The 19535-nt window shown below is 38.1% G+C and overlaps 1 protein-coding gene across 1 annotated transcript in view; it reads right to left on the minus strand.

The window, feature by feature from the left end:
* Cbp80 (Nuclear cap-binding protein subunit 1) overlaps positions 1-19535 on the minus strand; it is a 107434-nt gene that overhangs the window by 72677 nt on the left and 15222 nt on the right. Inside the window, exons 6-7 of the mRNA XM_083140851.1 lie at positions 19084-19299; positions 11063-11160 (exon numbers count right to left, since the gene is read on the minus strand). Coding sequence (XP_082996977.1) covers positions 11063-11160; positions 19084-19299 — 314 coding nt within the window. The remainder of the gene's footprint in view (positions 1-11062; positions 11161-19083; positions 19300-19535) is intronic.

Below are 19535 nucleotides of genomic sequence, written 5' to 3' on the forward strand. Positions count from 1 at the left end.
AGAAACCGCACAGTGTTGCCAATACAGCGATAGCTCATGTCGCCGGGAAATGATGACCTTCCTTCACAATGAAGGTGTTACATATTTTGTATATATAATGATAATTATATGTAATTATTAATATTAATATTATACTGTGAACGTTACAGTTACCCTTTTTACTATGATCCATTGTGATCACTACACACGCGAGTGTAATGCACGAATATGACACTTCAGAAATAACTTAAAAAAGTAAAAATCACTGAGAGCTCACACAACTGAAAACACTTTTTCGAGAGAAGGAAAAAGTCTAAAGAGACCAAAGCAGATCTCTCACTCAAGTAAGGTGAACCTGGCACATGTGTTAGATTCAAGTTGCAATGCAAACAAACAAATGAGTTATGGCCCACGTGAACTGATAAGACGTGAATGACTCAAGCAAGGCATGTCATATTTCTATCTTGAAGCCCCATATTTTGTCACGTGTTGGAAAGCCTTTCAAAGGTTAATATGGTGTCTATGAATGTATGTGTACGTTGGAAACTGAAAGGTGATCTTCATTTCAGTATTAATGTCGACAGTAATGTAAACAAAAACAACGTGTATTTGCGACAGCACTAATGTTGCTCACAACAGCAGCATTGGAAATAATTGTCAATTATTAAATTTCAGTAATTTCAATTCTATTATAACAAACTGCATGAAGTTAATATTTTTACTGAATGAAAATAAAATAACATCTCGAAAACTTGGTGGTGATTAACCGGAATGCTGCGGTGAGCCAGCTCAAGATGGCCAGACAACGTCTCCTTACTTCGCACGTGGTTCGGGTTAAAAAGAAACTCCAAATGCATGGAAGTAATATTTCTGGGAACCTTTGAGTGGTTATAAAAAATAATTTCATTATTTTATCCACAACTTTGTCGCTGGAAGTTTTTACTTGGAATTACAGAACAAAAAATGGCCAGCGACGACATTTTCTACTGCACGAATATAAAAAATCTCCACATACTTTATTTGAATATTTCTAAATGCAAATATGCTTTAAAGCAGGGACCTGTAACGTAACGCAATTCATTGGTATTTGTCACCGTTACGCGTTATTTCCGTACCGGGTACCGCGTACCGGCCCAAGTGCTGTGGACCGTTCCAAGGAAAATACCAGAACCTCTTGGTAAGGCGAACAGTAACGCTTCTGCTATACCGTTCCGTTCGTACCCGAGAGTGCTTCGGGGACGACAGCTTTGGGTACACAGAGTGGAACGTTAAAATACCCGTACCAGAAAGCATGGAACTTGTTCCTTATCTGAATGCCGGTTCCGTTACTGTACGTACCTCTCCTTAGAATAATACCGGTACAAATTCATGATGGGTATATCTGAACTTTAGGATCGGGTACAATTGTAACAAAACCTATTTTCAGCAAATCAAATGGGTATCGAATGGATCAGAAAATATATGTCACGTAACTCTTCATTTTAAAACTTTCAAAGTTGAATTCTTGAAAAATCGATAAGAACTAATATTAATTGAGGTTGTAGGCAATAAAATATAAATTGTATATATATAAATAAATATGGAATCGTGAGATTTGTTATTAATAATGTTACTTTTATATAACCAATACACGTAATATTGGGTGCAAGGTGAACATATTTAAAAAAAATATTTTCAAGCAAGATATTGAAAGTTCGACATGATGATAGTTTATGTAATTAGAATATTACCAACTAATAATACATGTGGAAAAAAGGGAAAGTTAATGTACGCCATATTGAGTAATGTTACCATCTAAGTTACAGATCTGAAATTCGGGTTGACCTGGCATTGTCAATCAAAATTATTTTGGTAAAACTGGAAATTAGACGCCATATTGAAAAAAGTCACTTCTTAAGATAGAGAAGTGAAATTCGGTTTGCTGGTAGATCTTGCTAATTAGTGCATGTTAAATCAACATAATTGTGGAAAACCGGAAGTTGATGGACGCCATATTGAAAAATGTTACTTCTTAAGATATAGAAGTGAAATTCGGTTTGACGGTAGCTTATGTGAATTAAAGCATGGAAAATTGACATGATTGTGGAAAACCGGAAGTTCATGGACGCCATATTGAAAAACGTTACTTCTTAAGATAGAGAAGAGAAATTCGATTTGGTGGTAGATCTTGCTAATTAGTGCATGTTAAATCAACATGATTGTGGAAAACCGGAAGTTGATGGACGCCATATTGAAATATGTTACTTCTTAAGAAAGAGACGTGAAATTCGGTTTGACGGTAGCATATGCTAATTCGTGTATGGCAAATCAACATGATTGTGGAAAACCGGAAGTTGGTGGACGCCATATTGAAAAATGTTACTTCTTATGATAGAGAAGTGAAATTCGGTTTGGTGGTCGATCTTGCTAATTAGTGCATGTTAAATCAACATGATTGTGGAAAACCGGAAGTTGATAGACGCCATATTGAAATATGTTACATCTTAAGATAGAGAAGAGAAATTCGATTTGGTGGTAGCATATGTTAATTCGTGTATGGCAAATCAACATGATTGTGGAAAACCGGAAGTTGGTGGACGCCATATTGAAAAATGTTACTTCTTAAGATAGAGAAGTGAAATTCGGCTTGAAGGTAGCTTATGGGAATTAGAGCATGGCAAATCAACGTGATTCCGGAAAACCTGAAGTCGATGGACGCCATATTGAAAAATGTTACTTCTTAAGATAGAGAAGTGAAATTCGATTTGGTGGTAGATCTTGCTAATTAGTGCATGTTAAATCAACATGATTGTGGAAAACCGGAAGTTGATGGACGCCATATTGAAATATGTTACTTCTTAAGATAGAGAAGTGAAATTCGGTTTGACGGTAGCTTATGTGAATTAGAGCATGGCAAATTGACATGATTGTGGATAACCGGAAGTTCATGGACGCCATATTGAAAAACGTTACTTCTTAAGTTAGAGAAGTGAAATTCGATTTGGTGGTAGATCTTGCTAATTAGTGCATGTTAAATCAACATGATTGTGGAAAACCGGAATTTGGTGGACGCCATATTGAAAAACGTTACTTCTTAAGACAGAGGAGTGAAATTTGGTTTGATGGTAGCTTATGGGAATTAGAGCATGACAAATGAACATGATTCTGGAAAACCTGAGTTTGATGGAATTCATATTTAATTTTTAATTAATAAAAACTAAATCGACACTCAAATGTATTTCTTTTTCAACATGCCGTCTATCAACTTCCAGTTTTACAGACAGCATATGCATTGTCCATGTTCGAATTAGTAAGCGCAATAATCTAATCGAATTTCACTTCTTCATCTTAATAAATTGCATTTTTCATTATGCCGTCCATCGACTTTCGGTTTTATAATATCATATAAATTGACCATGTTCTAATTAACATAAGCAATCACCAAAGGAAAGAGGAATATTAAAGTAAATTTTTCCGTTAACGTCCGGTTTTCCCTAATCATGTTGATTTCCAATGCAGTAATATCCATAGTATCATAAAACCAAATTTCACTCCTCTATCTTAAGAATTAACATTTTTCAATATGGCGTCCACCAACTTCAGGTTTTCCGCAATCATGTTGATTTGCCATGCTCTAATTCCCATAAGCTACCTTCAAGCCGAATTTCACTTCTCTATCTTAAGAAGTAACATTTTTCAATATGGCGTCCACCAACTTCCGGTTTTCCGCAATCATGTTGATTTGCCATGCTCTAATTCCCATAAGCTACCTTCAAGCCGAATTTTACTTCTCTATCTTAAGAAGTAACATTTTTCAATATGGCGTCCACCAACTTCCGGTTTTCCGGAATCACGTTGATTTGCCATGCTCTAATTTCCATAAGCTACCTTCAAGCCGAATTTCACTTCTCTATCTTAAGAAGTAACATTTTTCAATATGGCGTCCACCAACTTCCGGTTTTCCGGAATCACGTTGATTTGCCATGCTCTAATTGCCATAAGCTACCCTCAAGCCGAATTTCACTTCTCTATCTTAAGAAGTAACATTTTTCAATATGGCGTCCATCAACTTCCGGTTTTCCGGAATCACGTTGATTTGCCATGCTCTAATTCCCATAAGCTACCTTCAAGCCGAATTTTACTTCTCTATCTTAAGAAGTAACATTTTTCAATATGGCGTCCACCAACTTCCGGTTTTCCGGAATCACGTTGATTTGCCATGCTCTAATTCCCATAAGCTACCTTCAAGCCGAATTTCACTTCTCTATCTTAAGAAGTAACATTTTTCAATATGGCGTCCATCAACTTCCGGTTTTCCGGAATCACGTTGATTTGCCATGCTCTAATTCCCATAAGCTACCTTCAAGCCGAATTTTACTTCTCTATCTTAAGAAGTAACATTTTTCAATATGGCGTCCATCAACTTCCGGTTTTCCACAATCATGTTTATTTGCCATGCTTTAATTAGTATAAGCTATCGTTGAACCGAGTTTCACTCCTCTATCTTAAGAAGTAACATTTTTCAATATGGCGTCCATCAACTTCCGGTTTTCCACAATCATGTTGATTTAGCCGTGCTCTAATTAGCATAATCTACCTTCAAACTCAATTTCACTTCTCTACCTATTTTAAAAGTAATGGGACCTACTGCACATGCCTCCTAGTAACAGGTTGCCTGAATGACGAATATCGACCTTCTGCGCAGGTCGTTGTAATTAGTATAATATACATGAGCTTGTTGAAACTAATTGTTTCTATTGTTAATAGTTTGCCAGAGTGACGGTCTTCAAAATTTTTGCATAGCTGATGCCATTATTAACAAATTAATGAAAGATAAACTAGATAGCTTTTATACATATTTTTCGGATAAATAAAATCCAGAAAGATTACGAATTACTTTTTTCTAAAGTTATTATAATTAGTTTTAAACAAAGAAGTGTATATTTATCGGTATTCCATTTGCTGCTGTGGAATGTTGATTGACAGTAAACTGTTATGATACGTACTGTAAGTTCCTGTTACAAATGTTACCCGCTTCATCCATTTCTATCCACGTACCGGTATTTTAATAACAAGCGCTGGTCATTGTGCTTCAGTACCGGTTACCTACTTGTGGTTCCATTTCGTACCCGGTAGCCACCGTTCAGGTACAGTATGTACGGGTACGATCGTACCCGTTCCATCCGAGACCCGTTCCACTCAGTACCTGAAGCGAATGGGTCGTTGAGTAACGGTACGCCTAATTTACCCAGGTTGTAGGTAGGTCCAATCTGTCCGGTACTGTGTGGAACGCCAATGCCATTGTAACGCATATCGATAGTTCCGTTCGTAACTTGACAGCGTTACAAGTTGGGTTACGTTACAGGTCCCTGCTTTAAAGTATTGATAAATTCTGAGTACCACCATCACCTATGACAATTAAAAAACAGTGTCAATTTTTTTAATAATGAATGCTTCAATTTTACAGCATGTTTCAACGTTAGGAATGAAAACAATGTAAAAATTGTGTTTTCACAGAAAATTTGCATTTTTAATTTATCTAAAATTATGTAAGCAAGTTACCAGTTTTTTGTGTTCACCATCGTATTCTCTACAAAATTTCCTGCAAAACTACAGGTACTGATTTTACTTAAGCTAAATTTGTAAATCCAGAAATTTCACAACAGCGCGCTCGTAACTCCCATAAGAAAAGCATTGCCCATAAGAGCCAATTGTGTCTTCTGAACGTGAAAACGACTTTAGGTTATGTCATTTGATGCAGTGTACGCGTTGTTGTCCGCGCAGGTAAGAAATGACCGATAGAAATGTACATAATTAACTTAAACAAACTTCCTTGTCCACTGAAAAAAAGCGTGTGCTGGTCGACCAGCCTCAAATTTGAACAAAGCTGTCGCGTATCAATGAAAAGGGTCTCAGGTTTGATTTCTATAATGCACATACCATTAGTTGCCATTTCCCTTTAATAAATGTAGGACCAGTTCTGATTAGTCGGCATGGACGTCCGGAAGGGGAAAAGGGGGCCGCCCCCCATGGAAATCGAATGTAAACCAAAAATTATATATTACACGCATATAATTTAATTTCAGTCACAGTAATTTTTGGTAATTATTATAAAAGCGTTGCAGTAAGTTCAGACTGAAGGAGTGTTTTTTGCTCCTCCTGGGGAAAAATATATTACTTGCCCCTACTTGAGGACGTCCATCACATTCCAACAAAACTCAACTTTTTTCATAAAGGCACAATTTATTGTAGTTTCAGCCCTAAATTTATTCGCACACCCCTAATACAAAACCTTATGCTCCCAGATGAAAACATTCTGGACAAATCTTTTAAGCCCTCCCCCATCCTTTTGTTAGGCGAAGGAAGTCAATTTGGCGGAAACTGAATATATGTCACATGACTTCAGTGAACCCCCGGGTAAATAATGCACGAGCCGCGCCTGGCTATCATACTAAAGTTTTCTTTTTGTTCATTTCTTAACAGACACAACAAAGTACCGTATTGGTCGGCATATGAGATGCACTTTCTTTCTTCAAAAATAGGTCTGGAAAATCTATTGTATGCTGATCCTCAGTTTTGGATTACCTTCAATTCTGATTTAGATGAGGTTTCAAGTGATTCTTCATTTAGCTTTCTAATCTCTGGATTTTAACGAAAGAGATTAAAATGTATTCTTTCCTAGTTAGATTATGTAAGTTATTTGTTGAAAGTAGACCTATATATTACTTTATATTTGAAATACTGTAAATTGATTATCATATTCAGTCACAAAGCTTTTTCCCAGAAAAAGTGTTTAAAAAAGGGGGGAGCAAATGCGGTACTTCATAATTGTATTAAATCAGTTCATTACGAATATTTTAATCATTGATTGATTGAGCTGGTGTTTTAAGTCCACTTTATGCACAGTAAGGCTAATCGGGACTGGACCTACTGATTAAAGTGGGATCCGAACCACTATGTGCCTCCACCGGGTATCGAACCCGGGACCCTTTGATTACAAGGCGACGACGCTACCACTGCGCCATCGGGGAGGTGAATATTTTAATCAAATTGCATGCCAAGAACCTTGCATATTATCTGTGAATGTCACACATTTAATGCAGGAATGCCCCTTTTGCTTTTCACAACCTGTCTATCCCTTTTGCTTCCTTTTTACTTCCGTCACCTTTCACTTCTTTATTTGTCTTTTCTTTCACATATTTCCCCCTCCCTGAAAACATTTATTCCTTCTGATGATACATAAACAATTTACCAGACTTAAGGACGAAACTTTCAATTGGACCCCCCCCCCCTTCCCTACCTCTTTTGGCTTGGAAGGGGACAACTGTTTAATATCCTTCACAGCCCTCTGGCTTTCTCAACATTTCTTTCACTAAGGGCCCCACATATTTCACATATGTATTTATATACATACAAATGATGAAGGATACAGTAAACACTGCCATCCACACCAACAGCCATAACACCACCTTCAATAACCCTTTCCGTGTTGCCATCATCCATCTTTTACTCCCCCCCACTCTGACACATCTTTCCGCAGGCGATGGCAAAGGGCCTATTTAGCAGGCATGCACGCCACTATACCCCCTGGATTCAACCTAGCCAACCAGTAACCCTTTCCTCTCCTCTCCAAAACCAGCCATCCACCTTACAGTAAACACTGGTTTACTTTTTGTTCTCTATCAACTGTTTCTGGCAACACTGACCGTAGTGACGCTACGGTCAGTATTCTGTGCCTCTACTCTACGTGAAGCCGATCTATCTACCTTCTACCAGGTGGTTATAATTAAAGTGACGGTGTTCAGAGTGGTACAGCACGGGCTGTAATGAGAGTAGCAGTCTGAAACTTCGTAGATATGATAATGAAGCAATGCGCTTGCGAATTATGCAAAAAAAAAAAAAAAAAAAAAAAATAGTTCCAATTCTCGCCACCAGGGTAAAAAATGGCGCTGTAAGCAGTCAAAACGTGGAATTTTCCGTAACTCTGACGTCAAAGTCGGTGACATTGCCTAACCATTGTGTGAGCTCCCTGGTTGTTGTTGGTGACGCTTGTTGCTTTTTTTTTCCTTTAGTGATGTGAATGTTCGCCGAACATTAAAAGTTTGATTTTTCCCGTGTAAAAAGCAATGGCTATTGCGAAGAAAGACCGTGCACTGCTAGTGAAGTTGTTTTACCAGAATGGGAGCAATAGTAACGATGCACTGCGGAAATATCGCCAACAGAAAGGGCTGAGAAGAGGGCCCATGTCAATTAATGGGCTGAAGAAGATGATGAAGAAATTCGAGGAAACAGGTGAATTGGGTGTTGCACCAGGGAGAGGAAGGCGGCCCATCCCCGTGGAAGTTGTGGACGAAGTTGCTGTAGCTGTAGCTGACCGTGCAGCACATGCCTCAACTTCTGCAACCAGTGCTAGAGCTGTGGCACGTGAATTGTCACTCCCCTGGTCAACAGTTCGCAAGGTATTGCGGTGCATTTTACACTGGTATCCCTACAAGATTCAAATTGTGCACCAATTGAAACCCCAAGATATTCCACAACGCCGTGAGTTTGCCCATCGGTTTTTGGAACGCATGGAAGTGGATGACATGTGGCCGGGGAATATTCTGTGGACTGACGAGGCGCATTTTACTCTGGTCGGTACAGTGAATACTCAGAACTGTCGCATATGGGGTTCCACTCGTCCACATGTTGTGCAGGAACAACCATTGCACTCAGTTTACGTAACTGCATGGTGTGTGTTCACTAGCTCCTTCATTCTTGGTATGTTTTTCTTTGAGGAGATGACACCTCGAGGGCCTGTTAGGTGTACAGTGACATCTGCACGTTATAGGGACCTCCTTGTGCAACACGTGATTCCAGCTTTGCAAGAACGGAACTGTGAACACACCACCATTTTCATGCAAGATGGGGCAACACCACATGTCGCTCGCCACGTGAAAGATTTGCTGCGAGAAACCTTCACTAATGACCGCATCATCTCCAGGCAGTTTCCAGATGATTGGCCTTCCAGATCCCCCGACCTTAATCCATGTGACTTCTGGCTGTGGGGATATTTAAAAGATCGTGTCTATCAGGGACATGTCCGGTCTCTGCCTGATCTGAAGGCTAGCATACAACGACATGTCGCTCAGATTTCACCAGACATGCTGCGAGCAACCGTCGACCATGCCGTGTTACGAATGCAGCATGTTGCTGAATTGGGAGGCCATATTGAACAGTTCTTGTAACCATAGTTCCTAATAAACATGCCAGAGCCATTGTTCTCATGTGTTTGATCTTTCCTGCCTTTTTCCTGTAACTATACCACATTTTGACTGCTTACAGCGCCATTTTTTACCCTGGTGGCGAGAATTGGAACTATTTTTTTTTTTTTTTTTTTTTTTGCATAATTCGCGAGCGCATTGCTTCATTAGCATATCTACGAAGTTTCAGACTGCTACTCTCATTACAGCCCGTGCTGTACCACTCTGAACACCGTCACTTTAATTATAACCACCTTGTACTTTGAAAATGCGATATATATTGCAAAATATTGAACTATTTCTCTTCGTGTGGTAAGTGTTTACTGTCTCCTTCATCATTTGTATTTATCCGCCCTTCTGGCACCTTTTCTGATCCTATTCCTGTGTATTTATATATATGTATATATCTGTGTGTGTGTGTGGGGGGGGGGGGTTATGACTGATTACTTTAGATCAGACCGAGATTAGTCACAAGTGGAACAGGTGTTTGGTTCCGAAGAAAGATTGTGTAATACTAATGGCAATGGTGAAACCAAAACAGTAAGTTCAACATTCTTTAATGTTGAATCAAGAGCTGTTACTAGGCTGGTAAGGGTCAGCATGCCATTGGAGGACATATTGTTGTGTGAGAATATTAAACCAATTGCAATATTTATATTGCCAAATATTGCAATGGCTTTGCAAGGGTTAAAAAAAAATCTGACTCCAGTTCCAAGCACAAAGTTGACAATAGACTTCGGCATCGCAAAAAAGGATGCAGTACAAACATGTGAGACCAAGGCTTAAATTGGAAGTGGATGGACAAGTACAAGTAAATTTCGGCAACAAAGTGATGAACCTAGTTGTCTTGGAGGTGAGTTCCTCCACCCACCATAACACCCTCCCCCCCAAACTTTCTTCTCTCAGAGATTGACTGTGGGTTGAAGAGGAAGAAAGGAGAAAAGTTGACATTACGGAAGTGTAATTAAAAATCATCCTTGACGTTTAAGATAACCATCTGTTGTAAAATTGGATACTAGGAGTATTTTTTTTAATTATTTTCCTGTAGTTTACGGTTATTACAAGCATAAGAAAACAGTTTTTCGTTGTGACGTTTCAGGAGAACACACACTCCCTTCATCAGACATTAATTTCATTTTGACTAAAGATACAGTTATAACAATGGTTAGCAATTTTTTAAACAAAAAGAATCCGTTATATATTGGATGTTGTCAATGTTACATTGTTGTAATATAGCAACTTAACTGTGAAAAGAAGCAGTCTGTTTTATTTTTATTTCAGATAAAAATTATATAACGGATTCTTTTTGTTTAAAAAATTGCTAACCATTGTTATAAGTGTATCTTTAGTCAAAATGAAAATAAATGTCTGATGAAGGGAGCGTGTGTTCTCCTGAAACGTCACAACAAAAAACTGTTTTCTTATGCTTTGCAATAACCGTAAACTACAGGAAAATAATTCTACAATGCAAGCAATGCGTACATACAAGAAAAACTAGTATTTTTTTAAACATAAGGCTAAAAAATTGTCAGTAACGGTCCTCCTTATTTGTTGTTTATTTCCAACTTTGTTAAATCTATTGTTTATTTTCTGCTTAGCTAACTTAAGACTTGCGAGTGACTGGTTTGCTGATACTTAAAACCCAGACCTGACAAGCCGTATCAGGTCAATAAATTTATCAAAAGTACTAGTAGATTTAAAGCAACAGTAAGCAGATTAGTCTAAATAATAATAATAATAAACGTTTGCATGGTGGGAGGGTGGGGTACAGAAGACTGCGCTATGCCACCGTTAGAATGACCAAAGAAACATATGTAAAACTAACTAAAACATATTTGCTTGGAAGAATAAGGATGACTCACCAATCCTTGCGTTCCAAATAATGCATTTCTATGATTTGGTGCAAGTGCTCTTCTATTAGGAACCGTTCAATGGAATGTGCTCCAGGCAATATGGGACCCTACAAAAAATAAGTAAAAATACAATTCAACACAGAAAAAGACTTGTTTTTTTATCTTTTTGTACAACTTGTCAATTGCTTACTACCTTTTACATGTAATTCGTCCATTTACAGTGGTTATAATGTAAACACTGCATCAGGCAACTGCAGTCGAAAACAATTGTTGTTGACTTCCTTTATTTTCCTTCGCTTCTTGTGCCACTTTTGGCTAATATGCAAAAGAAGGTGGATGAATGATGAATGGACACCCACAAACATCCACAGCCAAATTTGATTATGTGCAGGAAAATCTATCTTTAAAGCACATCATCAGTATTTATACATAACATATTCTGAAAAACTAAATATGCATATTTAGTTTTTCATAATCATGGAAACAAGGCTTAATGGTGTTATAATATATTCTGAAATAAAATTATAATCTTCAGCTGTTATTTTCACTAATCAAAATGCCCAGTGCAGGAGTTGCTACTATATTCATTGATTTTATGTCAATGTATTTGTCTCCTAGCAGAGGTGAATTTGTAGTGAAAATACGTTTGTTCCTTGAGAGTGGCACCTCCTAAGTGGACAACAATTCCACATCCTCTCCATTTTTAGCCCTAAGTTCTGAATTCTAAACATAATATATATTAGGGATGGGACCGATTAATCGGTACTCTATTGGTATCAGCCGATATAGGTGTATCGGTTTATTGGTAAAATTACCGATTATTTTACCGATCCGATATATCAATAAATATCTGATAAATTAGTGCAAAATTCTGCCATTTTGTTGTAATTTTTATGGATAATCTCTATGCTCTAATCTCTAAAAAAGTAAATGTCTAAATATGCAACTTCTCTTGCACTGCAGTCACATTAAAACAATTTATGAAGGAGGTCAATGAACCTTAATTGTATATCAGATCTGTAGAATATCGGTTATAGGTATCGGTAAATTTAATATCGGTAATTTATCGGTATCGGCCGAAATTTCATATCAGCCCATTCCTAATATATATCATTACAGAGAAATGGTATCATTAACACACTATCTATTCAAGGGCGGTGTTGTTTATTGGTGCCTACTTTATTACAGGTCTCATGCCACAACTTGAGCTCTGGGAAGAAAGCATTCGAGTTGACCGCGGAGGCAGTGACAACCCTCATAATGAGTTCTCCGCCCTTCAAAAGCAGTCTTTGCAACTGCACTAATTTCTTGCTATTCTCAATATATGTTACCAGAATGCCTGTGATAACCAAGAGAATTTCTTAGCAAAGCTGTATATACACTACGTTCTTTTAATTGACCTTCTAACCTATTACAGCCATATTTGCTTTGTACGCAATGATGCAAGCTCCTCTTCCCCCCCATTTCCTCCCTGCTTTTCATAATGGAAGTTATTGGGTTAAAATGTCTGTCCATCACTCTGACATCATCAATGCGTATATACGTCTCTTCTCGATATATATATATATGTATATGTGTGTGTATATATATATATATTTACTTCACTAAGGGCTCCTAATATTTTACTTGCGAAAGGGCACAGGAAACTGTTCTGCGTCGATGGTTGCCATTAGAAACCTCTCCTTCCTCTCTTCCACTTGGTGGTAGAGGCCTTACAATGTCTTTGTCACACTGCCACGTTTTGGCACCGTATGATGTTCGTTTATGTAAGTTTTGGTCTAAATAGTACACGGCTCTTTCAGTGTTTGGGCAGTCATGAATATCTCTAAAGAAATCGGCACACACAACAATAATATCTGGTTTCTCCATCAAAACCTCCTATTGGATTCAGTTCTATAATAAGGAAAACAAAGATCAAGTAAACATTTGCATAATGTGACCCGAAATCAAAAATTGATTTTTCCTTGCAACTTCTTTGATAGGTGTAGGTACAGTATTGTCCACCCACAACGTAAGAATCTCTCACAAACCTTCTAATAACCCCTTTTTACGGTTTGTGGCGGAGTGGTTAGCACAGTGCACTTTGACGTCATAGGTCCCGGGTTTGAATCCCGGCCCGGGGCATGGGTGTTCATTGTGATTGTTCCTTCATCAGTTTCATCTTATCATCAGTCATCCTCACCTTCGCGATTAGCCAAAAGTGGAAGAAAAGCAAAGTAAAATAAATAAAAATCAATCAATGAATTAATAACCCCTTTATCCAAATTGGATTCATTCATTTGGTTCATTTTACTACGCTTTCCTGCCAATTTTGGCTAATCGCAAAGAATGACGATGAGTGACGATATGATGATATTGATGAAAGGACACGCACAAAAACACTACCATCTACAGGCTGGAATTCAAACCCGGGGCTCCTCGCATCGTGGCATGCTGTGCTAACCACTCCCCCACGGGTAAATCCATATGAAGTCATACAACATGGTTGCTTGACCATTTTTAAAAAAGTTTATTTTTTTGTGTGTTGTGAGCCTCATATGTTGACAGTTCAGAACCACTGTTATTTCATTTTTACTATCACCGATTTGAAGATGGCGGGCATTCTTTTATCATGGCACGCGTCATTTTCTCCATTCGTAAGCATCAGCGGCAACTTTTTTATCTCAGCTCTGGTAAGTCCTACGACAATGAGACAAAATCTGTGATGTTAAGCACATTATAGGCTACAATTATATTTCTGTGTAATTTTCTAAATATTATTCCTTCATAATAAATTTTAAGGTCAAAATTGTGTATTTTAATACCTCAAAATGACATTTTCGGACATTTTTTTTTAGGGGAAGGCAGTTTGTTTGACACTTGAATTTTTTTTGTGCAAGTACCTGTGTACAAATAGAGTATGTCAAAATTATTTGAAGCTTTAGACTTTAATATTTCTTTTTCTACAGGGTCATAAACATGTACTCTTTGTTAAAAAATTCCAAGTTCAGGGTTAAATATCTATGGTGGGCAGTTGTTTAAAAATCTGAAATTTGTACACAATACAGTACTCCATGATATGTAACTTCAGTAAAAATTTTGAGTTTGAGATTTAATTGGTTTAAGAGATACAAAATTCGTGAAAAATTCAATATTTTGTATTAAATATGGTATGCCTAATTTCATTTTTTATTAACACTTTATGTTAAAATTTTGTAAATTGTAATTTGGAATGTCAATGAACAACATTACAATCCTGAAATGGCTCTACAATAAAGTGTATATATACGAGGGCATGCTGAGAAGTAAAGCTTCCTGTGTTTTTATTTTCTTTGTTACCTTGTAAACGCATTTTGGATTTTGAGTAACCATACATTGCACTGATAAGACTTTCCCGCTTCTCCATTAAAGGTTTCAAACTTCTATCGCCAGAGGGTGCTGAACTATAGCGAGGAAAATGGCAGCATGTAACCATGCAATGTCAGTGGAGTGCCTGAAGTAGCGTGCCGTGATCGAGTTTCTAACCACAGAAAATGTGCTACAAATTGACATACATCTGCGACTGAAGGCATTTTATGGGGATGAATGTGTAGACATCAGTACTGTGCGATCTTGAGTTTATCATGCTCTTAAAGAAAACCCCGCCTGAAGAAATCTCAGCTATGTGAGAGAATGGAATGAAAGGCCGCGAACTGCAACTGATGGCGGTCATCGGAATCGTGTTCAACATATGAGGCTCACACCACACAAAAAATAAACTTTTTTAAAAATGGTCAAGCAACCATGTTGTATGACTTCATATGGATTGACCCCCATGGGTATCCGCGAGTATCTTAAACGAGGCTTTTCCCACATTTCTTGCTTGGCTTCGCAATGCAGAACCCCTTTTTCCGAATTATGCAAATCTACATCTAAACTGAATGACCAGTTAATTGTTTACATCTGTAGATGGCAACATTGGAATTTTGCTCCACCAGCCTGCCTTTTTCTTGACAAAACCCATATGGCCCCCTCGGATTTCCACTTTCCCCAGAGCTCAAGTTGTTGGGCGAGACCTATAAGTTAGTGTTGCTTTTCTGAAGCACGAAAATCTGCAATCTTTCTCTGCTCCCTTCTGTTGTGATTGATTGATTGACTTGGTGTTTCAAGTTCACTTTATGCACAGTAAGGCTAATCAGGACTGGACCTACAGTTTAAAGTGGTATCCGAACCACTATGTTCCTCCACCGGATATCGAACCCAGGACCCCTTGATTACAAGGCGACGATGCTACCACTGCACCATCGAGGAGGCCCTCCCTTCTGTTGTGATTTGGACAGTTTAGTTATGGCACACTATGAGGAAGAAAGGAACTCACTCAAAATAAGAACCCTTCAGTCAGCAGTTGCTTGCAATGGTTGAAACTTTTAAAATTGCCTTTTACGAAAATTATAAGCTTTGTGATATTGACATGTGCATATCCCCCATCAACGGCTGCTTGCCACAAGTCAAGTGTTACATTCGTAATCAAACTGGCAAGAAGAGGTTGAGTGCTATATCTATTCTGTCTTTTGAGAAAGAGCTTGCAAAATCTTTGGATTTAAACAAGGTTGTGCTGCTCGTACAAACAGACGTATCTTATCATAGTTTCTTGCTAAGGTTCATTTTCTCATTTAACCAAAAAAGTACTCATGCTCTTTACATAGAAATAGTGTTACGTGTAGTATTTATACGTATATCCAGCAAGTTCATAATGAATGTAGTTTTATGGTGTATTTTGTACTATTCATACGAATAGTAAGTCTGATATTTTTCCACTAAATAATGGCTTAGGAAGAGAAAACAATATAACCATTGTATTTTATTTGGCATAAAAGATTCGTGCCTAAAGTACTCTTGCATATCATCATCATCCGTTGCAGTTTCTGCCTCTGGCTGGGTCAGAATTTTGTATATGATGGAAGAAAATGCAACATCTCAGTAATTTACCTTTGGACCTGACTGTAAAATGTGTCACTGGTTAAATTATACCGCAATAAAGTATTAAGTAAATCACTTTTAGCTGGCATTTGTTAGCCCTCCAAGAATTAGACTCCGAAATCCGTAAACCCCTATTTATTTCACGTTGGCACCGTCACTGTGTGTAGGCCCTACCTCACATCCCCTAAATGTGCCTTCATTGCACAGTGGTATATGAATGGGGAACTTTACCTTCAATAACGAGGATGAATGATGATTACAATAAATTTCGTGCAGGATATTACAAAGAAATGCCCAGGCCAGGTAAGATTGTGCTTCGTCACCTGACACAACTAGAAGTAATTGTAAGTTCTGTTGAAGTACGGCAAGACCTTTCCTCTTTTGCCAATATGATGAGTTTTGCCTTAGCAAATTGACCAGCATCTATGTTAAGGCAGTTAGCAAAGCAAAATAATATAATGTACTTATTTTAAGTGGTTTATAACAGGTGCGGCAGTGAAACGGGCGATTTGGCAACCCTGGAAATAACAAGTTACGTAAGGAATCAGAAAACGGGAGTGGTGTCATCTGGACAACAAAACTTGGCAATTGACACTGATATCGGTGTTCAGTCATGGCGTCATAGACCAGTGAACAACTCGCTTTTACCGTGAAGTCGTTTTACAAAAACAACGACAGCTACGTGACTGCGCAGCGTGTATTTCTTGACCATTTCCATCTCGCACGTCATGCCCCAGTCCCTTCGTCGCATGCTATCAAATTGTGGGTACAGAACTTTGAGGAAATGGGTGATATGGTTAGAAAGAGGGGTGGAAGTGCAAAATGCGTATGCACACCAGAGAATGTTGCAAGAGTGGAAGAAGCCTTCAGTTGAAGTCCCAGGCATTCTGCACGCAAGCATGCCCTGCACCTTGACATATCGGATCGCAGTGAACGTCAAATATTGAACAAGGAACTGCAATACCACCCATACAAAATGCAGATAGTGCAAAAACTGAATGCTGACGACCACCCAAAGAGACTATGCTTTTGCAGGGAATTGTTGGAACTCATGAACAAAAACCCTGACCTGTGCAACAATCTGATCATGAGCGATGAGGCCAATTTTTATGTGCCAGGCTTTGTTAACAAGCAAAACTTTAGATACTGGTCACATGAAAATCCTCAAATGCTTCATGAAAAGCCACTTCACAGTCAGAAAGTGGTAGTGTGGTGCGGCTTATCATCATTTGGAATCATCGGGCCTTATTTTTTTGAAGATGTTCGCGGCAATGCTGTGACTGTGAATACAGAACGTTATGCTCACATGTTGAACCATTTCCTAGTGCCACAGCTTGCTGATCTTCCTGTAACTAAAAATACATTCTTCCAACAAGACGGGGCCACATGCCATACCTCGCGGATTTATATTAATGTGCTACAGAACATCTTTCCTGGTCATCTCATCTCTAAGAACTGGGACATTTCCTGGCCTCCAAGATCCCCTGACCTTTCGGCTTGTGATTTCTTCCTTTGGGGTTATTTGAAACCTGAGATCTTTCGTTGTGACCCACCACACACCATCCAGGATCTGAAGGATCGCATTCGGGAGGAAGTTAATCGAATTCCAGTGCCAATCCTGCAAGATGTGATGTCGAACTTCCGTAAAAGACTTTGCATGTGTGTGACGGAAAATGGGAGCCACCTGCGTGATGTCATTTTCAAGTGATGGACATTTTGTGCCGTGACATGTCTGTGCAAGATGTGCACATTGTTCAGAAACATTCATCACAAATTGCAATGGCTGTGAATAAATTTGTATCTCTGGTGGAGGTTTCAAAATCGCCTGTTTCACTGCCGCACCTGTTATTTAAAGGTATGCATAACCACTTTTTTTTTATATATATATAACAAAGCATGCAACAAAGCAAGAGGTCCTTATGTTCAAATCCTACGTAAGGCATGGAAAGTTCACTGCATTCATTGCTCCTTCATCAATTTCATCAATTTGCCATTTGTCCTCATTGCTGATATTAACATGAATGGGCAGAAAAGAAATGTTAAATAAACAAGCATCAGACTTAAAATTCTACTTTCCAAAACCATGGTACATGAAATTAAAGCTTAATGGCACACAAAGCACATACAAATTTTACAATGCAGAACAGTAATTGATTGGTTGAGTTATGGATAAGTTTACAAGTAAGCTTACATGGTTACATCAGCTGATATCAATGAATCTACCTATTCCCTAATATGGGATGTATGTCTATTTATATCATGTAATTAATATTACTAAGATGAGAATCCAAATTCACTCCCAAACACATCAAATACAATAATCACACCATCAGAGAAGTACACACCAAGCATGTAGCTGACATTTTGAAAAACCTATTTTATTCAAAGTGTATTATTATTATTATTATTATTATTATTAACATTACATCCTTAGGGAGACTTTGCTACTCAATCCAATAGATAAGTGAATATTTGCACAACTTTAATCAACTCTCCCCCCCCCCCCTTCCCATAGAGTTAGTGTACTGAAATGCATAGTTACTTCATTTTTGTTAAAATATTTTACACATCTTGTTCAAGAAAAAAGCTGATGTGTAACCCCTTCACACAAAACTCTAATTTTGGAATTTTGAAAACAAATCACACTTTATTTCTATAACAAGGGTTCCGTTTTTTTGTAACTTGAAATAAACAAACTTCCAAGGGGAGTGGGAGGTCGGTGGACCAATTTGATACACCATGCGATACACTACAATAGTGCACTACTGGTTCCTAATGTTTCCTACCCAATAATATATTCGCAAAAAATTCCTGCTTTCCCTTCCTTTCCTCCACTACAATTTCACAGTATAAAAAGTATGAAAAACTTACGTGTGAGTATAAAAGTTGTAAAACTCCTTGCAGACGACGTTTTGCGAAGCTACGCTTTGCTTCTTCAGGATTTTCGTCGTCTGCAAGGAGTTTTACGACTTTCATACTCACTCACGTAAGTTTTTCATACTTTTTATACTGTGAATATATTTAGTGAGTAAACGCACAAATTTTCAAAATGTACATCCACTACAATTATGGTGCTTGAGTTTGAAACTTACCTCCGGGCAATCGGTATAGTCAAACATCCTGAACACCACCCATGGCATCGGATACTGATAGCTGTCATGGTGAGGAGGTGGTAGGATGGTGGGTAGGTTGTGTTGCAGAGCTTCACACAGGATGCTGTCAAATGCCAGATATGGCCTTGGAATGTGCTTTTCAGCCCAGTTGTCCTGCTTCAACTTTTTGATTTGGGCCCACAGACAGTCGAGGTACTGAAAGTATACATCAAAAAGGATTAGTAGGACTATAATTTTTGAGATGTTACATATTTATTCTGGTCTGTTTTTCCCATGCCGAAGTTAATTCAAACACATTTCTAGCATCTGTGAATGTGATCAGGGGTCAGATTTACATATAAATACATATCTTCACGTGATGCTAAACTCAATGTTATTTTGTATTATCTTTGCAAATTGGAGTATGTTACCTCAAAAAAATGCTCTTTTTC

This window comes from Lepisma saccharinum, chromosome 19 (genome assembly GCF_977018435.1).
Source record: "Lepisma saccharinum chromosome 19, izLepSacc3.1, whole genome shotgun sequence".
NCBI classification, from domain to species: Eukaryota; Metazoa; Arthropoda; class Insecta; order Zygentoma; family Lepismatidae; genus Lepisma; species Lepisma saccharinum.